Here is a 25,584-nt window from a genome sequence, read left to right on the forward strand (position 1 = left end):
ATTTATACAGCGCCAAATCACAACAACAGTCGCTTCAAGGCACTTTATATCGCAAGGTAGACCTACAATAACACATACAGAGAAAATCCCATCATATGACCTCCTATGAGCAGCACTTTGGCGACAGTGGGAAGGGAAAACTCCCTTTTAACAGGAAGAAACCTCCAGCAGAACAAGGTTCAGAGCGGGGTGGAACCCAGCAGATTACTGTCATCTGTTTTTCAGTCACATCCGCCCCTCCCTCGTTCAGGTGCACTGAAAGTCACTCAACCTCAGCTGTCAGCTGGTCAGTTTTTGGCTAAATGATTTGATTTTATTTAGAAAGAGGGACAATACATATTAATGAACATTTTAACAAATGTAAATATGACAGATTGTAGCCTTGGGCTAATTTCCATCTGCAGTGTTTGGCTTAAGGCCCCAGTTATTTTGTTTGCAACCTAAGTAGCAAAGGGACAAAAGATGCACCTCATTAGCCAAGCTAGTTAGATAGCACTATAGTCAGCTGACACAGTCACATAGTTTAACGTAGAGCTTGAGCGATACTGAATTTTTCAGGCCGATACCAATAACAATACTTGGAGATGTCCACCTGAATCTGCTTAGATCAATTGGTTATGTTTTTGGCAATTGAAAAACAAACGTGTTGTCAACAGTGAAAACACCAACACTGCTTTGGCGAACAAACTATGTGACATCAAAACTCATAAAATGGCAATAGGATGTTTCTACCGCCTCTTCTCTACTGCCAATGCCGATACATCTACAATTAGCAATTATATAATATCGGCCTGCCAATACATCCACAGTTAATATGAACCATTTCTTTGGCTCTCCATCATCACTGAGCAACACCTCAGTCTTTAGCTCCTCAGCTGTATTTCTTGTTCTTAAAAAAAAAAAACTCACTTTGAACTTTGTTCTCTGATTCTGGTGTTGGTCTCCTCCCTCCTCACTTTGTCTCTGTCTCTTCCTCTTCCCCTTTGAGTCAGTCTCCTCCATCTCCTTCTCTTTCCCTTCTTTTCAACATTTTTTTTTGCAAGGCAAACACTTCCATCTTTGTTATGGGTGGCTGTTTAATACTGTCAGCCCCAGTGAATTAGAAGAGGCTTGATGTTTAGCTTGGTTTTTTTCTGTTGTGCAAATGGATTTCCCTCCAAAATACGAAGACAGAAACACATTTTTCTTACACCTTGATGTACCGCACCCATCAAGCCCTTATGTTTTGGTGACCATGTCAGGTTTCTGTCACTTTCTAAATAACCTCATACCTCATTGTTTTATGGTATATAACATGGTCATGGTAATGGGTTTTTTGTTTGTGTTTTTACTGGGAAGTGTCTCCACAAAACCCTCGCCTTTTTATTTAAAGTAATTCCATCATTGCTAAGACAGTGGAAGAGAATGGTAAGCTCTCCCTGGCTTTCTCCTCCACACCTCACACCACCTCTTTCCCTATCAAAGCTGCATCCATCAAACACAGGAGAGGTGCTGGTGAGAGCAAGGGGAGTGGGTAATGGGACTTTCATGCAGCCTCAAAAGCCGACATGCATATTTCACATTGGCAACCGCTTTGAGTGAACTCATGCACACAAAAACTACCCGGTCCGCAGCAGTTTTACTGTGAGGACAAAGACTCTAAACTCTGTATGTTTGTCTGTGGCATCATTTGTATATGAAAGCGAGAGAAAACGCAGCTGTAACTGAATATTTTCTCCAGGAGAAGATAACATTAACTTCATTTGGAGAAGTCCAGTTTAACTTCAGATTCTCCTAATAATAGAGGCTTTTTTTTTTTTTTGGGGGGGGGGGGGGGGTGTCACAAAATCAGCTTTTCTGTCTCCTTTGTCAAAAAACTATTGTTCAATTCCATTAGCTCCAGTCCCCCAAGACCCAGATAAGGATAATCTCCAGAGATAAAAAAGAAATTGTTACAAGAAAGGTGTCAACTCAAGAAAATGTTCATTGGTGTCTTGTCCAGATCTTGGGGGAAAAGGGCTGTCCCACATTCAAAACATTAGTCTATTAAATATCCTACAATAACTATACGAGTCGCTTACATCATACCTATTTGTTATGCAAAGACTAAAATTAAAAAAGCTTGTGGTATAAGGCTCATACTGTGCTGAGTGATAAATCCTGCTCTTTTAGCCTATAATCACAAATTGTATGCAAAACACAACACATTTGAATCTTGTAATTGCTGATTATCAACATCTCCTGAAGACAATATTGTACTCGAAAACAAGAAAAACTCCAACGCTTTAGATACCACTTAGGAAATCACTGCAGAATTGCTTCAATATCCCTCTCTCCCTGAAATGGAACAGACTGTTGACTGCCTTCCATCTTGACTAAATCTCCGGAGCCCCAGAGACAAACAAGTGAATGAAATGAAGCAGAGGTGATTTTCAGGTGGCACCGCAGCAAGTATAACCATATAATAAAAAAAAAAAGGGAGGGGGGCCTTGGGAGTCTGTTGCATACCAAAATATATGAGGAGCACACTGCTTGAATATTTCAGTGTATGCTGGTGGCTTTTATTTAGCACGTAAGCGGGAAGAGCTGATGTGTGGGGATGAGAGGGAGAAAAACATGGGATCTGGGAGAGGGGAAATGGAGGTAAAAGGAAAAATACAAACATCAGATGAAGTAATAGTGCATACTGTAGATAAGATACTTGGTAGAAAACAAGCACCCAGCCTCCTCCTTGTCTGATCTCATTTCCACGCTAAGCTCCCTGCTTACAGCCTCGACATGTATCCTGTACAAAACAGGGGCAATGGGAGGTGGCACTGCCTGGGGCAACGTGCGTATGTATTCAAGTGTTTGCACATATTATAGGTCTGTGCACTCCTGAATGACAGCAACCCTCATCATTTTCTTTCACTTACAGGTACAAGAGAAAGTTTGGAATTAACATAAGTCTTCATGTAAGTCACAGCAGTCTGACTAAACAAAATACACAATCTTATTTTTGCATTAGCAGTCACGTGCAGTGGAGGCCAGATAGGAGCAGCACCTCGTGCAACCTCTTTCAGCAGTAAACAAATGCAACAGGAGGCTTTTAGAAACGCTTTTTCCTGCAGGAGTGTTTCAGTGCATCCATCTTTCTTTGGATAACTGAGCAGCCTTCTTGATTTGACCATTCCAAGATATTACCTTTCTTCTTTTCTAAGTTTAATCTACTTATCTACTAAGTAAAGCCTGAAAAAATTCTGAATTCATTATTCCCCTACTGACTGCAAAGCATCCAGATCTCGAGGCAGGACAGCAGACCCAAACCATGATGCTCCCTCCACCATGTTTCACTGTGTGGATAAAAGTTATTGGTATTGGTGTGAAATATTTTGACTTATTTTTGGCGTTTTGTTTTATTTTTTAACACAACATTGCACATTGTGGCATAAGATCATTGTTCTACGTCTGTCCTATAGGTATGAAGAAGTTAATTACCTCTCAAAATTTGTTTAGCACCAGACTTCAGATATGTGAAAAAGTGAAAATACACTCTTTGTAAGCATTCTGGTATCAGTCACCATGATAATTAAAGCAAAGCTATTTGGCAGAGGTAGAGAAAAATGAGGCATAACCATTGGGGAATTTGGGATTTTAAACGTTTTACGGACATAAGTAACCATAAGTTGCTAAAGTATATTATTGGCATGATTACTGTTTTTACTACACATATGAATAAAATGGTAAAAAGTTAATTAACCATATGAGTGTTGATGTTGCATGGTTTATCCACCAGAGGGCACTCTGCAATTTCCCTGTTGGCAACATCCCTGTTAAGAACGCCACAATTATAACAACCAGATGATCACCGCACTGTCGGGTAGATTGTAAATGAGGAAATAAGAAACTACTCTTAACAAATGTTAGGAAAATCTGCTTATGTTTGTGTCTGAAAGAACGAATGTATCGGCTGAGATATCGGACTTTTAAATCAAAATATCAATCCTATCAGTTGGATTGATACAACAACAACAAAAAACAAAAACAAAAAAAAAAAAAAACAACCTACACATGACACGATTTCTTTTCTCGTAACCTTGTATGTTATTCTGCTGATAACTGTCCCTTTATGTTCCCCAGCTATAGCAACAGTTGAGTTTAGCGTGTTACAAAAATATTATGACCTCAGCAGTGTAGTCATACGAGGTGCTGAAATGCAGAAAACAGAGTTTCAAACACTTAAATACATACTAAGACTTATTTTTAACAAAAGTCAAGACATTACTAGACTCTTTAATGACCTGCGGCCAACTTGACTCTTGTGAAACATCAAGTGGTCTTTTGCAAAATAAAAATAAATAAATAATAATAATAAACATTGTGACCCATCATTTCTTTCTTGAAGATCCGTGTTTTCCTTTGTGCTACTTTTCCATGAACACATTCTTAGTGGGTGGGTTTTTGTTTAAGTGGACACGTGAACAAAGGTTTTAGTAACTTAGAGATTTCTGCTTGCATTTTGCTGTTAACTTTGGATCCTTATGTTTTCTTTAAATTTACAGACTTTGTTCTTGGTGTGATTCCAAGCTTTAGGACAGAGGTTCTGTTAATTTTTTCTAGTCTGCATTGTGATTGATTACTTCATATGTTCAATGAAGATCAACCATATTTTCACCTAAATGCAAAAATCCCACTATGTTGTATGGATGTCTGAGTGTGTATGTGCGTGCTTCCTCGCACCTTTGTGCAGGTAAACACACAAAGCAGCTCGGAGCCCTGGGCACCTCATTAGCCTCCACCTCATTATGGAGTTTTCTATCTGTGTTTTCACTTCTCTGCTTCTCAGGCCAGTGGTTCTACTCATGACAGGCCATTCCTGAAGCACTAGAATAATAAGATAAGCTTAACCCAATATAAATGAATGGAATCAGGTTAATGTCCATGTTAAGTTGCACTGGAATGCTGCACTGATAGTCCCTCAGACCAGTGGAGTAACTTCTTACAAGAATTTCATAGCTAAAAGACCACTAACCATACTTACATTATTTCAAGTTATTCTGTAACTTACAATGAGTAGATAGTTAAAGGTTTCAAGCCATAACCTGGCTTATAGTTTCTCACACAGCCCTGACCCTGTTCTGGCTTTACACTTCATGTTTATTGAAGTGTGACATTCTGAAGGGAGACAACAAATCAATCAGATTTTAAATGTCTTCATTGATATAACTATTAAATTACATGTGAAATCACTATTGTCAAGAAAAACCACTGATTTGTGGTTACGACAACTTTGTCACTTTGTGTAACTTATGGGTTTAACACATTACTTCTGAGCCAACTAAATCATCTGCACACATTTAATACAAATGACCTAGTAAGCCAAAAATCTAGTAATTAAAACTGTATTTTTTTAAGGTAAAATCAGTATTGATTATTGTAGGTTCTTCGGAAGCATCTCAAGGTGACTATTGCTGTGATTTGTGGCTATATGAACATAACTCAATTCAAGTGAATTGAACTAATAGAGTGTAATGACAGGTTGGAAAAGTTGTTTTTTTTAATGAACATTACAAAAAACATCCAATACACAGTATATGTAGACTTAAAGTGATACTGATTCATATTAAGTAGCTACAATCTGCATTTACCCATCAACAGAGAAACTGAGCAAACCCGATCTGAGTGAAATCAGCTGATATTAATTTTATACGTATGATAAAAGCGCAGCAGCTCTGTGTGAGAAACAAATGCCTTTAAAGTATTGTTTATGCATTTCTACTGATCACCATGAGAAAAAAGGTGCTTATGAGTTTTCCTAGCTTTTAACCATATTGTCCAATGTGCACAACTGTGACTAATAGTTCAATGTTTCAAACATAATGCTCAAGATGTTTTGAAGAAAATGACTTCTTATATCGGCCATAACAGAGCACCCAACTGTAATAAGAAATGCTTCAGTAGAACTAACGAAGCACAACAAAAAGATATGAAACTGCCAACCATGCAGAGTGAAAGTTAAAAGGGATCTAATCCCATGCATGTAATTATTAAAATCATGTGTGTTCTTCGCTTGAGCAGCTGTGTATGTGCCCCATGCCAAATCATGCAGTGCTTAAGCAAGGGTCTTCCCATTTTACACTCGCAGGCAGATAGAAAAACATTAAATAAAGTAAGTAAATAAATCAAGATACTGAGACTTGAGTGGAGACAGTATTTTTACTCTAACACTCAACTACTCGTCACAGTTTGTGCCCCATTTTTTCGACCTATATCGTTTTAACTATTGTCATGTTTTTCCCCTCTTTGTAAGCCATCTCACATGTTCTGTCTTTAAGGTGTCCAACATCATCAGTGCCTCTAATTCCAGGACCAAATCTGCCTAAAAGCAGAAAAGGGAAAACCCTGCTAGGTGAGGTGGTGTGTGTGCAGCTGGAGGGGTCTCACCTCTTGAACAGAAGCTTGTTGAAAGAGAGGAATAAGAGGATTAGTTCTCGGTATGTCAATGTGAATCTGCAGAGAGAAGGAGAGAAAAAAAAAAGACAAACACTGAAGCAACGGGCAGGTTAGCACAGATTTGGCCATTACAGACAGTGACAGGAACGGATAGCGAGAGGAACAGTTAGTGGATTGGTGTCTTTGATTGAAGTCGGACTGGGGTTTCAGTTTTCTGAAATGGATAGCAGCTGTGGTCTTGAATGCAGCACTGCATATGAGTGCCCTTGCATGCTGAGATGCCTCTACGATAATATGTGCTTGCATCAATGCGTGTGTGTGTGCGTTTATGCATGTACGAGACCACATTTACACCATTTCAGAGTGTTTACCCCGCAGACGACCGATACGACAGGCGGACAGATTCATCAGAAGGGAGCCAGGCGGATGCAGGGCGGCAGCTGGAGCCAAGCCAACTGAAATAGCCTGGTCTGTTTGTAAGAGTGCGCGGCTGGTTACGGGACTGGGCATTGGGTCCACATCCAGTCCACCTTACCTCTGTCACCTTTGGCTGCAGCACCAAAGATTCAGGACTCATCCTAGGAATGTCTATGTGGATCTGACAGCAACATGGGAGAGAATGTGTTAGACACACACGGACACACACACATAAACACAAACACACACAATATAAACGTCCTCCACATGTACTGCATTTTCAGACTTTTTCAGGCGTTATAAAGAAATGACAAAGGACATAAAGTGGAGTTATTACACTCACACCCAGTTCTATATTATATGTTGGAATGTATAGGGTAGCTTTGTATGATTACTTATAATCCTTATTTGTCTTATAGTGTATCAGTTCATCCACTGTTTTCAACAAGCCACTCTAGCTAGTGGCTGCCCCTCACAAACAGAAGGTTTGAGCAAAAGATGGGTGGGGCCTCAGACGCCAAATAATTTACACATCTTCTGTCTTGATAGCATACATAGTCAAGAGCAGTAATAAGAAGAATTTTGAGCATTTGGCTCACAGGGATGACTTCCACATATAGTGATGTTTCTACATCGAGCGAGGACGTTTTTAGAGGTCTGGCTTGTCTCTTTGTTGGTGCGTTTCCAGAATTACTTAATGTAATAAACAGATTTGCATTAAAAATATCTAATGTGGAGCGCGGCCCATCTTAGAAATGGTTAATATTTTGATGCATGCGTCCCTCTGCAACAAAGCCACACTACTAACCACAGAGCCACCAAAACTTACTACAAACCAATACTAAATCCTCCTGGATTTAATGACTGAGTTGAAACAAGGTATGGAAGGAAGCTTTGGTCATGTTTAATATGAGCGTGCACCATTTTCATAGAATATATGACAGAAAATAAGCTAAAAGTATTCAAGGCCACTTTAAAATGGGAAGTTGTGGTATTTCCCATGAAGCAGGACGAGGTGGTATCTTTGAGAATATAATAATTCTCTATGTAAGTTCCAGTAGCATTCAGCTCACTGTTTTAAAATTGTATTTTGACATTTGACATTTTGTAATTGATAAGGCCATCGTAAATGAAGGGTCGGTATTTTCATCCTCTAGTGGTCCAAATATTTTTAATGCATCAGAAATAAACCAACAAAATGCCATCTCCACACAACACTCTTCTCTGCTTGCTTGAAAAATAACAAAAAAAGACCAAAGCTAGATTTTTTTTAGATCACTTTCTCCTGGGGAAGAATGAAACTGCTGCAGTACATCAAAAGGGTTTGCAGTTCAAGCTGGGACATCCGTATGCACACGCACACACACACACACACACACACACACACACACACACTCTGTGTGGGCAAGTTACAAGGAACATAAACAAAAATATAAAAGAGACAAAAGAACAACCTCGAAACAGACGGACATTCAGAATGGATGATGGACACACAAACACAAGGATGACATGTAACAGAAATGAGCGGAGCCCTGTGTGATATCACTTAAAATTAATGACATACTTGAACAGTAGACCCACTTTCTCTTTACAAAATAAAGACTACACAGACTTACTATATTAATAATTGCAGGCCACAGAGTAGAAACTCAGTGAAGCAAATGAACCTCCTAGTGTTCCTTCTTCTTGTGCTTTTGGCAGCGTGATTTGGATCGCCATCACGCTGCAGTATTGCTCATGTTGTCAGCCAGTATTTTGTTAAATTCACAGGCATTGATGGTCCCATCTATAAATGTCATCTCCCTTTTGCACTCAACTAGCTCCAAATCATCACACCCCTGCGCTCTCTGTGCTTCACTGTCGGGACTATGCATTCACTGTAGTGGTCCTGCTGAACCGCGCGCGAGCCAAAATAAATTTCCTCTTTGTGCTTCTTTTTTAAAGTCTACACCGGGTTTTTTTCTTTTCTTTTTTAAGTTGTTCGAACAGGCTGACATTACAAACTGTCCTTTACACTGTCTGAGCTACCACAGAAACACTCTTTCCATGGATAAACCCTGAGCCAAATCTGAAGTACTTGCCCAAACTTAAGGTCCGAGCCCCTTTGCAGCTATGTATCTTAACCCACATTCGGTGCTCAAATTCTGGCCTGCCTACATGCAAATACATCTGCACAGTGATGCGGTGCCCACCTCATAACAGACTGTTGAAAACCTTTAGAAATATTTCAAAAAACAAATTAAATATGGATAATTAAATATGATGTCTTTTCCTATGCCCGATACTTTCAGTGGCTGTCTTATTTCTGCAAAGTTTACCGACTGCGGTTTATTGCAGTATTTTGCTACATTAAACACTAACAGCTGGGAAACTTGCAGATTTTTTGTTGAAGCCTTTATGTGGACCAAATTGAATGTAAGACAGACTTTTGGGATATACAACATTACGTGGGATGTTATTTTGTGGATTAAATTAAACCATGTCATTAAACTGCATATGCCTGACCCTTGGTGTGATCCCCATTTCCTGGCGTGAACCTTAGTAAAATTGAGTCTGACACTCGTGCTATACCTTTTGATTACTTCTGCAGCCGTCTCATTTCGACTCATTTATGGTTGGTCACTGATATTCCTGTATGCTTAACATGTGGGAGAATTCTCACAATAAATGCATTTCTAGCTCCTCGGGCAGTTCTTCTCCGCGTGGAGCTATGATGCAGACACGGAGATTCAACATGAAGAAAGTTCTTGATCACTTCAGTTTATTTTAAGTCTTTGCTTTTTAGCAAAACTGTGATTAACATGGGTATTTAATTTTGCTGAACTGAGTTTCTACTTTGGGGGTCTTTCTGTTCACTGTATTGTTTTTAAAGTCTTTGTTTTCGACTCTTCATAAGAGGAAATGATCTACTTAAAAAATGCAGCTATTTAGAGATCGCACAGTTTCAAATGATGTCAAATGAACACGTCTGTGCAACAGAGAATATGCATTCTCATCTCAAACACTGCACTCTACACACTGCATATAGCACCACTTTGTTTTCTATTACATACAGTAAGCTACTTTTTATCTCATTTTATTTTACTTCTGTACTTATTTCATCCAGTCTTATTTACAGTAAGCAAAACCGCACAGGGGCGTCTTCCGATCTGTTGAGTACTGTATGTAAACACACATACAACCACGTAAATATGTATAAACAAAAAAAAAAAAAAATCAAAAAAGAAAAGAAAGAAAAATACAGAAACCCAATACAAACCCACCATCCTGAGCAACATGAATGCCAAAGTAACATATGTACAAACACACATAATCAGGCACACAGCAAAAATAAATAAACAAACTAGAAATCACTAAAGCACAAGTAGAATCTGGCAGAAAAAGGAGGCTTCAAGACACAATCCAAACAATCATCAAAACAAAGTATGCCAGCTCCCTGGCACGGTGCAGAGGAGGATCAATGGGAAATTGGACGGAATGTGAGAAATGTGTGTTTTTGCTATCGACAGTTCAGTTTGATGTTCCTTATCGGCTCAAAATGAATGGGAAGTAGTCGAGTGCAAGAACGAGGGGATGGTGTGTGTGTGTGTGTGTGTGTGTGTGTGTGTGTCCGTCCGTGTGTGGTGGTGGTGGTGGGGGGTAAGAACGGATATTTTCAGAACCAAACAGAATACTGTTAATTTCAGTATCTCTCTGAAGCCGCTCATCTCTGGTCTGTGACACAGACACACACAGACGAACAAACAATCAGACGAGTACATGAGGGAGAAGGACGAGAGAACAAAGGAACACAAGCAAGGGGGGGAAAAAAATGCAATAAAGATCACATTTTTGCCAAATAACTAGTGGCAGTAATCCTGACTGCAGGGCCAAATTCTGTAAAAAGGCACTCTTTACACACACACACACACACACACATATATATATATACAAACAAACAAACGCTTACACTGTTTGTGTCCTAAATTCATGCTGAGCTAATACATTGGCAACGGGAGGATGCTCTTGTAATTAGAAAGAGTCTTTCTGGAGACTTTCATTCATTCTGTCCCTCAAGTTGGGGGATTCAGAAAACTATAGGCATACGAGATGTGTGGGCTCGTGTATATGCATGTACCTGTCTGTATGTGTCTTGATGATGCTCATCATTGCGAGAGTCGTAGTATTGCTGGATGAAGCCGAAATATTCTTGCCTCTTCCTCTGTAGAACGCTTTCCCTCCTCTCTGCGTTGGCTGGCAGGTAACCCTGATAGACAGAGAGTGAGAAACATACAACATCACCCATTTAAACGTTGATGCAAGTCACACTGTAGATTTGATTTTTCCATTTATCTTCTCAGTTCTTCATATATTCTTGTTTTTGGATCCGACTCAATTCAGTAAGAGTTCAGTTTTGAAGTAAAGTTACAGCTGAAAAAAAATGCTGTATTTTAATTCACTTTCTTGCAGACAGCTCAAAGAGAAGATTGATACTACTTTCATGCCTGTGTATTATTGATGAAGCTGAGGCCTGGAGCTGGTTAGCTTAGCTTGAAAAGAACCTATTTGGCTCATTTTCAACTCCAAACTTTTAACTTTGACTTGACTTGAGTGGCTTTGCATAATTCACACTTCAAGATAATCCCAATTTTTCTTATTCTGGGCTTCGGTTCAGCTACCTTTTAGAGCTGCTCTCGCTTTGAGTCATGTTCTTCTCATTGGCTGTCACTCACAAACAGTAGGTTTGAACAGCAGGTTGGCGGGCCTGTTGTACAGCAAGGATAGTCTATGCCTGAGAACATATATTACAGATATCAACTGTTTATTAACGCATAAAGATCCAGGAGTAGAAAAACAACCCATGTGACAGTACGCTTTATTAGGTACACCAGCTCAAATGCTCATTAATATCTAATAAGCTAATTACAAGTAATGCTCTTCTGCCAAGGTATGCAGAGGAAATGAAAATTTAAGCAGCAGAAGACCACACTGGATGCCACTGCTGTTAACTGACAACAGGAAAATGAAGCTACCGTCCACACGGGCTCAACAAAATTGGACAACAGAAGACTGGAAAAACACCGAGTGGTAAGTTGATACTCTTATTCCCAAAATATTAACAAACAGAGGATTGGCTTTAAATGTTAAGGCTGGCCAGAGCTTCACATTTGCCAGATACTCATCTAACTATTACTACGGGCGTGAATTCTACCATTAGCTCAAAATGCTAACTCATTTTGATGCTCACCATGCCTCTTGTAGGATTAGTAGTGAGTAACCAATTCACCTGTCTTTTTCTAATACATGCAAACATGCTTGTCGATTCCACATGGGATTCATTAATTGAGCATATATTCAGGGAGGCCATCTTTCCAGTGTTTAAAAACACACAATGGTTTTAGGTTTCCCATCTCAGTACTATTTGTTTCTGTTAGTACCATTTAATGAGCTTTTATTTTAAAACTTGCTCTCAAAAAAAACTTGCTTTGAGGTTTTTTTGAGCCAAGTTCAATCACAACCCAGACTCCACCACCTGGGACTACATGGTTTGTAAATGATACACTTCACTTTGCAAAGAAAACTTTCTGCTTCCTGCCCAAATGCTTTCTGCTTCTTCAGGGAGTTACCTTTAAATGGGTATTTGTGCGCGTGTGGAGGGGGGTGTTTGTCAGACGGCATATGTGAGCATGCATTTGTGAAAGACTGTATCCTGGTTATGCGGTCAGGCTTATGCAATGAGGAGAAAGTCAGCCCTAAAACGAACAAAAAAAAAATACATCTATTAAAAGTGAGAGCTGGGGCTAGGCGTTCTGAAATATTCAGAGAGTTACAATCTTCAAAACTGAACTCAAACATGACTTCAGGCCCTGAAAACTACTTCCCGTGAGAAAAAGCTGGTTCATCTAGCTGTGAAACATTCAAAGGGTCCCTTTTTATTTTAAAATGACATCTATGAATGAACCATTTTTGCCATTTTTCTCTGAAGAGCTTTGATTATGACAACAGACAAAACGACTGCCTGTTATCAACCGCCTGTTAGATGACAACTAAGCAATCTCAGAGACTGAATAACGTCCACCCGCTGCAGGTAAAAGCCCTGTAAGAAATATAATAAATGCGCCTTCAGGTTTTAGATTGTGCTTATTGTGTTGTGTCTGCCTGTTCTTTCTGTGCCTTTGTGGGTTCATGCAAGCTACAGTGGGGCAAAAAAGTATTTAGTCAGCCACCGATTGTGCAAGTTCCCCCACCTAAAATGATGACAGAGGTCAGTAATTTGCACCAGAGGTACACTTCAACTGTGAGAGACAGAATGTGAAAAAAAAAAAATCCATGAATCCACATGGTAGGATTTGTAAAGAATTTATTCGTAAATTAGGGTGGAAAATAAGTATTTGGTCAATAACAAAAATACAACTCAATACTTTGTAACATAACCTTTGTTGGCAATAACAGAGGTCAAACGTTTACTATAGGTCTTTACCAGGTTTGCACACACAGTAGCTGGTATTTTGGCCCATTCCTCCATGCAGATCTTCTCGAGAGCAGTGATGTTTTGGGGCTGTCGCCGAGCAACACGGACTTTCAACTCCCGCCACAGATTTTCTATGGGGTTGAGGTCTGGAGACTGGCTAGGCCACTCCAGAACTTTCAAATGCTTCTTACGGAGCCACTCCTTTGTTGCCCGGGTGGTGTGTTTTGGATCATTGTCATGTTGGAAGACCCAGCCTCGTTTCATCTTCAAAGTTCTCACTGATGGAAGGAGGTTTTGGCTCAAAATCTCACGATACATGGCCCCATTCATTCTGTCCTTAACACGGATCAGTCGTCCTGTCCCCTTGGCAGAAAAACAGCCCCATAGCATGATGTTTCCACCCCCATGCTTCACAGTAGGTATGGTGTTCTTGGGATGCAACTCAGTATTCTTCTTCCTCCAAACACGACGAGTTGAGTTTATACCAAAAAGTTCTACTTTGGTTTCATCTGACCACATGACATTCTCCCAATCCTCTGCTGTATCATCCATGTGCTCTCTGGCAAACTTCAGACGGGCCTGGACATGCACTGGCTTCAGCAGAGGAACACGTCTGGCACTGCGGGATTTGATTCCCTGCCGTTGTAGTGTGTTACTGATGGTGACCTTTGTTACTTTGGTCCCAGCTCTCTGCAGGTCATTCACCAGGTCCCCCCGTGTGGTTCTGGGATCTTTGCTCACCGTTCTCATGATCATTTTGACCCCACGGGATGAGATCTTGCGTGGAGCCCCAGATCGAGGGAGATTATCAGTGGTCTTGTATGTCTTCCATTTTCTGATGATTGCTCCCACAGTTGATTTTTTCACACCAAGCTGCTTGCCTATTGTAGATTCACTCTTCCCAGTCTGGTGCAGGTCTACAATACTTTTCCTGGTGTCCTTCGAAAGCTCTTTGGTCTTGGCCATGGCGGAGTTTGGAGTCTGACTGTTTGAGGCTGTGGACAGGTGTCTTTTATACAGATGATGAGTTCAAACAGGTGCCATTCATACAGGTAACGAGTGGGGGACAGAAAAGCTTCTTACAGAAGACGTTACAGGTCTGTGAGAGCCAGAGATTTTCCTTGTTTGAGGTGACCAAATACTTATTTTCCACCCTGATTTACGAATAAATTCTTTACAAATCCTACCATGTGGATTCATGGATTTTTTTTCACATTCTGTCTCTCACAGTTGAAGTGTACCTCTGGTGCAAATTACTGACCTCTGTCATCATTTTAAGTGGGGGAACTTGCACAATCGGTGGCTGACTAAATACTTTTTTGCCCCACTGTATGTTAGGTTAACTGTTGATTGACTGTTAGTGTGAATGTGAGCGTGAATGGTTGGTCTGTCTCTATATGTTAGCCCTGTGACAGACTGGTGTACAGGCTACGGGATATACTCCGCCTCTACCTCTATGACACCCAGGCTCCAGCCGAAGCTTGACCCTGAATTAGACAAACGGTCAAGAAAATGAATGAATGAATGAAATCTTGACTGTAACTCAGATATAGTCACTGCAGTGTTGCCCACCAGTTTCTTCCATGTTCCTATAAGTCTGAATGAGTCTTTGCAAAGAGCACAACTGGAGGGGACTCAACTCAGCTGATAGCCAGAGGTGATTGTATTTTGGTTATATACAGAACAAGGAAAGCTGCTCAGTGCAGAAGTAATAATTGAATGTGAATTTCCACCTATGTAGACAACAGATTTATCAGAGTCAACTGTTGAATAATCAGAAACCAATCGTATCTAATTGCCAAATCGACCCTATTCCATCACAGACCCACTCCGTCTTATGGCAACATTTACGGCAGGATTTAGAGCATGTTGTTATGCTTGACAATCTCATTTTGCAGCAAATAAATACATAAAATGACTGGCCAGGCTGTTAGTACAGTTAAAACTATAATATTTGTCACATAAATAACAAAGGCAAGGGCTTCCAGACAGCCATGCTCCTAATAATGCAGAACTTTGTTAGCGTTTAACCATGACGATTATATAAAAATCCTGTTCAGCTACAGACTGAAACTGTTCTTATAGCAGGCTGTAAACATGATTATTTCTACTGTAGAGTTGGGCACTCTAACATCAGGTCTGTGGGGGCTGAGCCCCAGTGGGCCACTAGAAGAACTCAAGTTTTCTGTGAGTGATGAGTTTGCTTCTTCGTGACCACTAAGTCAGCATATCTCACTAAAGAAGACCATGATGTGTTACTAAATGATCCTGAAAGCTAGCAAGTGGATTTTTGCCCTTATATTGTTACACTGACGTGGCTGCGGCTCAGGTGGTCGAGTGAATGGATGAATGAGTGAATTAGTGACCCACTGTAAAGCCCTTTGTGGAACAGATAAGGTTAAAAGGTTCCATATGAGTGCAGAGCACTTAGCATTTAAGTACAGACCATATGCTGCTCCCATAGGTCAGGACTAAAACTCCCCACATAAATCTTACAAAGATGCCTTTCCTGTAAATATTTCAGCAAACAGCTGCTCTCGTGCACGGATTTGTCATCACTTCCAATTAAAATGAGCATATTTGGCTGCTGATCACACGCAAGTTAGAGCAACTGTGTCTTGGACTGGCTTTAGTGGAATCCCCATCAAATTAAATTCATCTACCTGCTCCAAAAGAGTCGGAAAATCAGAACAGGCCCTAAAACGCGGGTGTTCACTGTGTGTTCATCATCAATGTGTGTCTGTCTGTGATGCTGTTGTCATTCGTTTCAGGAAGCGGGAAGCCATTTTTTGGAAATATGCGGGCAAGCAGACAAACGCACACAAACCATCAATTTTGAGCAACTGTCTACAAGACAGTCAATAAGTGTAGTGACAAAAGTTTCTCTTTCATTTGTTTTCTGTTCAATCCTACAAAGACAAGGCCCCAAGAGAAGTCTGCAGAGTCTAGAGGATTGTCTGCAGCACAATAACAACTTTGCCTGCAAAAAGCTGAACACACACACACCTGGCAAGCACAAACAATGAGAACAGTTAAACTTAGCTGTAAAATATATTATAGAACAGTTATATTATAATGTGAACATATATATGCGCACACACTCTTAAATCAGAAACATTCTTCTCACGTGTTTCTCGTGACCTGTGACATTTTTAATTCCCTGCAGCAACATAAATCCAGTGAAGCACTGCCCTGCTTCTTACTCATCCACCCGACTGTCAATGCTCAGTCGGTGCTGCCACTCATCCAGACAGTCACATTTGTGCCAACATGACTCCCCCACCCAACCCAGATCCCTGACAACACACACACACATGGTCTCTGCCAATATGTCCATGCGTCACATGTTGAAACTGCTCCACATGCAAACGCACACACTTGTATACACACAAACACAAATCAGTACAGGGCAGCTACAAAGCAATGGGCTCAGACATTAGGTGCACTCTGCCAAATGAGGGACAGTGTGTGTGTGTGTGTGTGTGTGTGTGTGTGTGTGTGTGTGTGTGTGTGTGTGTGTGTGTGTGTGTGTGTGTGTGTGTGTGTGTGTGTGTGTGTGTGTGTTGAAGGTTAATGGACAGCTTAGTGGAGGTCAATCACACTGCAGCTGTATTACTGCTCGATAGGAGAGCAGGACACACACATGGGAGGATTTGACAAATATAGAGGAGACCCAAACACGACTATACATGTATTGTAAAATGAAATCACAGTGACAATTACTAATTCACATGACCAGTTAAAACATATCTGCCATCTGACCGTCTCCAATTACGAAGGCACTGTGCAAAAAAAAAACCCAAAAAAAAACCACAGTGCTAACACAAGTGATGGACTAGTGTTTTGTCTACACATAACGTAAAACTTAGCAAACAATCAGCAGCCAGGTCTTATAGAGCAACGGTCCAAAACCCCCAGGCCACAGACCCGTACCGGTCTGTGAGTCCGCGAGTTGAGGCTCGGGTGTGAAATTTATGGTTTTTAGGGTCCATCCATTCGCTTCCGCGTATCCGTTTCAGGGTCGTGGGGAGCGCTGGAGCCTATCCCAGCTGTCATAGGGCAAGAGGCAGGGTACACCCTGGACAGGCTGCCAGTCTATCACAGGGCTGACACATAGAGATTCACTCCCGTATTCACACCTAGTGGCAATTTGGATTATCCAATTAACCTATCCCCACAAGCTGCATGTCTTTGGACGGTGGGAGGAAGCCGGAGTACCCGGAGGGAACACACGCAAACACGGGGAGAACATGCAAACTCCACACAGAAAGACCCCGGCCTGATCGTGGAATTGAACTCAGGACCTTTTTTCTGTGCGGCAGCAGTGCTAACCACCGTGTCACCGTGCTGCCCTTTCAAACTTATTATTATTTTTTAATTGTTTTTATCGTTAACTCTGTTTCCCTGGGTCTTTTCCTGTGTTATGAATAAATCTTGTATTTATCTATGAAAATATTGTTGGACATAAACTGGTCCATGGCGCAAAAAAGTTTGAGGACCGCTGTTATAGACTGATGACAAGTTTAGTTCAAATTGCCATCAATATGTACGGAGAAGAGGTACAGTAAGTGCGTTTCTAGAGCCATCTGTCAAACATGGTGGATCTGTGATGGTTTGGGACTGCATTTCAGCCAGTGGTGGTGGGAATCTTATCAAAATTGACAGAATTATGAACATAGGAACATACAGTAAAAACACACAGTGGAACACCATCAGTCATGGATTGGCCTGCCCAGAGCCTGCACCTCGACACTGTTAAAGCAGTGTGGGATCATGTTGACAGAGAACAGAACAAAAGGCAGAAACATCCTTTGAATCTCCTTCAAGAAGCCCAGAGAACAAGAAAGCTTGTCTGAGAGTTCCGGCTGTGTATTTCCATTTATGTCTGCACAATTAATCACTGCACCAATTTGTAATTTCCCCAAAGTAAAGGAACAAATAAATGACCAAAGCCTTTTGCACCATCCTGTAAATGTAAATGTTTTAGAGTTAGTTGAAGGAAAGGGATGCAGAGAGCACAAGCAGCTCGCCTTCTTTTAGAAAGCAGAAAACTCAAGAGCACTTATGCTCGAATCTGACAAATATTTTATTTAATTTGTGATCTACTTGTTTTTTTTCTTGTTTTTTTTTTTTTTAAGGAGATTTTAAGAAGACAGATGGGAGACTGACAGCGAGGCATAAATGCACGAGAGCTCTACGTGTCCTGCCAGTGGTGCAAAATGTAGCTCCTGCCTCTGTTAATCAGTCTACATAAACCTCATCTCTTCCTCTCTTCATTCTTAATGCATCAATCTACTCTCCCTCCCGTGGATCCTCCACTTCAGTAAACTCTGTCTTCCAAAAAAAAAAGACCAGGGGAAATATGCTTGGGGAATTTAAATGAAATTGTTGGAGGGTTTTTTATACCAAGTCTCCTCTCTAAATTGATTTCTACTTAGAAGGAGCACATTATTCTAGAAGGAGACCAAAATAAACTGTCCCACTGCAAGCATGGCAGAAGTTGAACAAACAAAACTTTACTTTCTGTGTTTAAATGCTTGTTTTTCTGCATGTCCACATTTTTCTATAAACACAATGTGAGTTTTTCAGTGCTTCGTGGCAACATCTGAGAAATTTGGAAACCTCCAACTGAAAAATCAATGTAATACGCTGACTCACTGCCTATCAACTACAGATATCAAACCCTTCAATCATCAGGGATTCAATATTCTACTGATCCAAAATTCTACTGCATGATATTCATTATTAATTACCTACACAATCCTTTCCTCACATCTCTTTATTAACCTCTGACTGATGGAAGACTTGCTGTTGGAGGACAAATGCAATTGAGTTTGTCGTGATACTACGCTACGTGAGCACCAATAGTGCATTATAGTGTAATGAGGACAAGTACTGGTGTACATTCCCTGCAAACACAAACGCAGACAGCACAGGTCCTTAGTCAAAAAACCTTTGCTATATAACCGTTGAGCCACAGCCTGATGTTTTACAGGGCTTGTACTGCAGCTCCAGCAGACATGTGCTCCACTCTTTCAGCGACAGGAAGTTCTAAACAAGCAACATGGAAGGTAAGACTGATGACAGCCCAGCAGGTTCTGCAGGACTTTGACCTAAAAAAAAAAAAAAAAAAAAAAATGGATGGCAGTATGTAGGCTGTGTCACAGTCAGCTGGCATTTAACCACTGTGTAAACACAAATGCAAAATTTATGGGTAATATTAACATCGTCCCATAGATTTATAGCATGTTATAAAGGAAATTAGTCCCCAAGAACATTGCTGCCACAGATGTGGTACTTCTGCTACTGAACCAGAACCTTTGGAGCCTGATGCCTGTAGACAGAATCCTGTCATTGCTTCATAAAATTGAGATCTTTGGAGTTTAGAGGTTAGATCTTCGAGCCATATCGAAACAGTTTTTGTAGACCATAAGTCCATAATGCCATTGCAACTGGGCACATGATTGGTTTTAGGTGGGTCACAGGTGACCAAGTACCAGCCACACATATGCCAGGACACAAATGTGTCTACTAGTACGTACTTGGCTCGGTTAGCTTCAGTTTTAGCTGTTTTCCATAACATTTGAGTACCACCTTGAACTGGGTGGGGTTGTTGTAGCAACGTGGCATGAAGGTTCCTTGACATCATTTGTATGTGACACACACACACACAACACAAGCGCCAAGCTACCATGGTATGGTGTTTCATTGCATGAAAACGTCTGCACCTCATGGTTGATTTGTATGTGCACGTTTTCCTTGTTGCCAGGTTTCTCATGACTTATCCAGCAACGTCACTCCCTGACAAATCAGAAGCATGCAGTCTGTTGATGTCACATTTTTGGCTAGACTCCGCTTGCTAGGAGCCCCAAGTCAAATAGGTACTAAAAAGTCCTGGTACCAGGTACTACCACCTAATGGAAAATCCTAAAAACCGAGTGGAGTTGAGTCAATTCGAGTAGGTGCTAGCGGAAAAGAGGCAAAAGATTTCCTACATTATAGTAAGATGAGATCAGTGATGTTTAGGGCTGTTCGATATAACGATATATATCTTCTTCTTTTTTTTTTCATTGTTTTGATGGTCACTGTAGAATTAATTTGTTAAAGTGCTCTCTCTCTTATATTTAAAATAACCACACTACGGACAGACAAGCGACTGTTTTTATGCATTGTCGTTAGCAACAAAGATCGCGTGACTCCACCGTCCGCTTGTTTATTTTTCACATGCAACTTTCACAATAAAACCGAAGATCCTGTTGATATTTTTCAAAATAAAATGAATTACATGAAATAGTATGCAGAGTGTTTACGGATGAGAGGCCAAAAAGAGCCATCAGCTTCGTCCATCAGTCAGAACACCTGACACCAGGTACATGACGACCAGCTGAAAACACTTCATGCAAGTCGAGATGCCCGAGATTCACAGAATTTACAGAAAATGCAACATTTTTGTGATATATATCGTTGTCGGGATGATAAATGTCTTTTATCGGGATATGAAATATTGCACAGCCCTCGTGATGTTGACTTCACCCCTCAGTAGTTTTAATATTGTGATCGAATGGTGCAATCCATAACTGGAAAAGACACAACACGGCAGATTAGCAAATAGCATTACGTTTTATTCATGACTAATGAGAGCACATCTTTAAAGATTTGGAGCAGAGAACGTGCAAAATGCATATTTCACCTCAAATATTAGACATATACAACTCAACATTTTTCATGTCCTGGTCATGAATCTATTAACTAAAAGCAACTCGCCCTGTCTCGTTAGTTAATATTAGCATGGCTCTCACTTTTGAATGAGGCAGAATGGAACAAAATGTTCTAGCGAGCTGAAGTGCCCGTAAGGTTGATCGTAAGTTAGCCCCAAATGAAGAAAAGCACTGCTTTCTCCTTCTTTTAAGCACTATAATTACATGTAGTGTAGTAAAGTTTAACATAACCTGTAAATCTGTCCCCTCTCCCACTGCCTTGATATATCTCATATAACCCTTTAGCCTTATCAATATTTCCACAGCCAGTTAGTTTTCTCCTCTCCCGCCACTTCACATTTAACAGCCACACTCCATTAACAAATGTACATATTGCCACAGGCTGACATTCTTTCACAAAGCAGGAAAGCCATTTAATTTCTTTCTCCTTCAGGCTCAGACACCAAATGCTCTTTAAACAAATGAAATAAGACGGTATTATTTCTGAAATAATAGGAAGTTTAACTGGATGCCACGGGCAACCTGTGGAGCATCTTGCAAATAGTGAAGGGAGGTAGAGGGAGCTATCCAGTGAGGCTAGAAATTGGCCCTCTCTTTTGTAGCCTGGTTTCAAGATTTTGTTTGCCTGATTCTTCATTTCCACTGCGGTTAATAACAGGCAAGACAGTTATGGACGATTTCTGTGATGTGGTGGTAAATGCAGCCCGTTGGGGGAGCATTAGTGAGCTCTGACTGCAGTGGGAAAACTTGTTTCTCGCTTTTGTCAAGTAAAGAAGAGTGCAGCTCAAGCATGCCTGCTGGAGGGGAAGAGGAAAAAAAAATCAAATAAGTTAGTGCACGCTGGTGAGCAGGAGAAGGGCACAAGGGACGCCACTGGAGTGAAGTTTTATTAGGTGCCTCAGCCAAGTTTATGGAATACAGCGTGGGCTGTGAGTCTCACTGTCTGTGTGTGTGTGTGTGTGTGTGTGTGTGTGTGTGTGTGTGTGTGTGTGTGTGTGTGTGTGTGTGTACCAGACAGAGAATAGATTTTTTGAGCCTGATCCCTCCTATCTATTTCTTCATTGGATCATACCACAGGCAGGACAGAAAAAGCAGTCAAGTGTTATGACACCTCAGACGATATTAGTGCTTCTGACACTTTGCACACTTTTTTACTTTCATCCAAACCTTAGATTTAACCCTGGGACAGTTCACCCCTCAAGAGGCTACAAGATCTGGTTTTCTACAAGACCTTGAGAGGTGAAGTAGAGATCCATTCATAAGCGTAAACAGTTGGGGGGGGGGGGGTTGCTTTGAGTCTAATGTCGACATCCTTTGCTCACACCGACATCTATTTGAGAAACAAATGGAAAAACTTAAGAAATAATAAGCATGTGAATATTAAAGGAAACTTCCTGGATTCGGTTGTATTTTATTACAAATTCTTCCACTGCTAGGTAATTGTCAATCTGATTGTTTGTTAGAACTATTGCAAATGAATATGAGTAAGTTTGCTGAGATATAACAAGCTACAACCTATGGTGCTGAAAATTATGCTAAAAACAATAAGTGCAGTTTCTTCAATGACCATTTGAGGCAGACTGATACCATAGACTAGCATGGTAAAATGCACAACAGCCACAAAACTCACGTTTATGTGCTGTTAAATAAAGCAGTTCTGGCCACTGTAGTTAATTTCTCCATTTATAAAGACTACTCGGTACTTATTTTTTGAATAAGTCACAAATTTGGATTTAGCAAGAATAATTTTGAAGGAAACAGGTTATCTGGGGTGATTTGTGACTGAAGGATAGCAGCAAAAGTGAAAACATGGTAGTAATACCTGCCACGGTTATAGGGTTTGGACACAGTGACACAGACAAAAATGGAGGCTGAGCTGATGATTTTCATTGGCGGTGAGCAGAATGGAAAGGACTAAAAAAAATGAGTAGATCAGAGAGACAGCTCAGGTTACGTAGTTTGGCGACACACTAAGAGAGGCAAGGGGGAGATTGTTTTATACATGTGCAGTGGAGGGGTCTACTGGACAAAGGATGTTTTTTTTTTTTTTTTGGCCTGTCCCGTTTGGCTCTTTTGCCCTCAGAATTGTTGTCTAAAGGCAAAGAAAGATGCCCAACGGATTTACTTTACCAAACTGACCATCCCAGCCTTGCCGTAATGGTCCATTTGATTCACCTTTTATTGTTTATTTTATTTTCACTTACTGAATACGGGACAGACTTGACTGGGGGAAAGAAGGGGAGAAAGAAAGAGGGAGCTGCCAGACAGAAGGAAAAGAGGAAAAACCTCAGAGAAGATTCATGAATGAAATGAAGGAGAGGGTTGGTGTGACAGCAGATAGGGACAGGGTGAGATAGAAGCAGATGATCTGCTATGGAAACCCCTAAAGGGAGGAGCCAAAAGAAGAAGCCAAAGATAAAGTTAGGGGTGCGCTCGCTTTGACAAGTGTTGCAACACTGGAGGCTGTAACTGGCAGCAGGCTGCTTGGCCTGGCTTCTGTTTGTTTTGAGCCTCTGCTTTGGACCTCTCTGTCGTGTTTCTGGAGCTGGTGCATTTTGGAGCACTTTGATGGAATTACCAAACAAATAAAACAGCACTAATTAGCACTAATTAGCACTACGTACGCACGCAGCTCCACATACATCTCACTTTGATTTTAAGTGGGCTGGACAAGTGAAGCTCTCCTTTCTGTCAGTGGAAAGAACTTTACCTACACACTTAATCCCTTGTGCTTATATGATAATGTAAGAAAAAGAAATGCGATTTTAACATTGCATCGGTTTTTCCACATGACAAAGAAATGGTGCTGTGGTAAATGAAAGAAATCTTTCAGCATCTGAGCTTAAATTGTAAGGAATAAATATGTAAAATTACAGAAAAACAAAATCCTGTTAGCCCATTGTCCAGATGTTCCTGTAATTATAAAAACAGAAAGTTTCTGTTAGAAAATGCCCTTTTTTTGAGGACCCACTGTAAAAAACAGAAAGTCAACTGTGGAATAAAAAGAAACTTTTTCTGTTATTTAATTGTTTATAACACATAATTATTTTGGTGTAGAATAAACGGCCATGGGGGAGGTCTACATTAGCAGGAAAAGTTGCAAAACCTATTAAAATACAGTGATAAAATGAATGCCTACTTTCACATCTTTCACAGTATCCTGTGGGCCAGATTGAAGTCTTTGTCCTTGGACCTCAACACATTTTGCCTAACTTATAAAGGATCAACTGTTGGAGACACAATCTCTGGGAGTATTGCATCATTAAAGACATTCAATGTAAAAACCTTGGCCAAAGCAAAATATAGTGCATTAAACATTATAGTTCATATTGCTGATGACTTAACACTTTATCCTTTCTTCACCCTTCAAAACAAAAAACCACGATGTTACAAAAATCAATGCCAAGTCCAGAGATGTATGAATAATCTTACTTTACCAATAACCATCTTTTATATACAGCCATGAGAAAAGATACTGACTGTGACTAAGCGAGAACCTGCTTTTCTTCAGTGTCACAGCAATCCAAACACAGTCATATATATTTTAGCAGGAAGAACCTGATGTAGCAATTTGGTGCCAATTTGAAAAAAATGTAATTAGATTTTTCTGTTACAGCTGTCAAACCATAAGGCACTGAGTGCTGTGTAACAGGGGCAGGAGAACTTGTGGAGGAGGGATCATTTCTACAGCATCCAGCAACAGTTTCTCTTTTCCATTTAATTTCTCCAACTCTTCAACCTTTTCAGTTTTGAATCCTTCATGTTCTGTTTTTTTTTAATAATATATTTCCTTGCCATCCACACAATCCCCACCTCTGCTAGCTCTATCTTTTTCTCCCCAGGGAAGCAGAGGTGGTGCAATCATTGTTTAAACACACCACAGGGCAGTTGTTCTTTGCACGCCCAAACTTTGCTGCAGTCTTCACTTTACATATATATATTTATACACATATATATATATATATATATATATATATATATATATATATATATATATACATACAGACACACATACAGCTTGTATGCATGCATGTTTACACTGTGCATGGAGACACAGAAAGATGCTAATTCAATAAATTAACTCTGCGGTACCTTAGTACACTAAAAGTCCTGAGATGCCCCCCTCCTCTCTTCTGTCTGACTGCCTGCATTACAGTCATTGCTGTGCAACTTCATACAGTGTTATGAGCCTTTACATCAGTTGAGTACCAAACAAAGCGGCCATTAATGGTTAAAGCACCCAGTTGGTAACCTCCCAATACCAAAAAAAAAAACCAACTCACAAACAGGCACACACACACACACACACACATATACACGCACGCGTGCGCACACACACCTTTAATGACATCTTTTCTGCGGCACATTAACTATTGTGCGGTAATTAATGGGAAAGTCATGGTGTTCAAAAAGCCAGTCTTCTCTCTGCAGACTAGAAGCTGTTCACCACAACAATGGCTTAATGAGTAAACACACCGTGCGTCTCATGAATAAATTATTTGTGCCTTGCAATTAATTTTCCCTATTGAAGCTTGGAGGAAAAAAAAGCAGGACTGCTACCAGTCTTCATAAATCAAAAAAAGGGAG

At 40.4% G+C, this 25,584-nt stretch overlaps 1 protein-coding gene across 3 annotated transcripts in view; it reads right to left on the minus strand.

Moving 5' to 3' along the window:
• tbc1d22a (TBC1 domain family, member 22a) overlaps window positions 1-25,584 on the minus strand; it is a 167,149-nt gene that overhangs the window by 96,982 nt on the left and 44,583 nt on the right. Inside the window, exons 7-9 of one of the 3 annotated variants that reach the window (XM_085435919.1) lie at window positions 10,946-11,074; window positions 6,947-7,009; window positions 6,403-6,468 (exon numbers count right to left, since the gene is read on the minus strand). In XM_085435919.1, the coding sequence (XP_085292045.1) occupies window positions 6,403-6,468; window positions 6,947-7,009; window positions 10,946-11,074 (258 nt within the window). The remainder of the gene's footprint in view (window positions 1-6,402; window positions 6,469-6,946; window positions 7,010-10,945; window positions 11,075-25,584) is intronic. The other 2 variants (XM_085435917.1, XM_085435918.1) reach the window with 2 other exon arrangements.

This window comes from Copadichromis virginalis, linkage group LG17 (genome assembly GCF_057382275.1).
Source record: "Copadichromis virginalis isolate Kocher_CV1m ecotype Utaka linkage group LG17, C_Virginalis_male_GT1.1, whole genome shotgun sequence".
NCBI lineage: Eukaryota > Metazoa > Chordata > Actinopteri > Cichliformes > Cichlidae > Copadichromis > Copadichromis virginalis.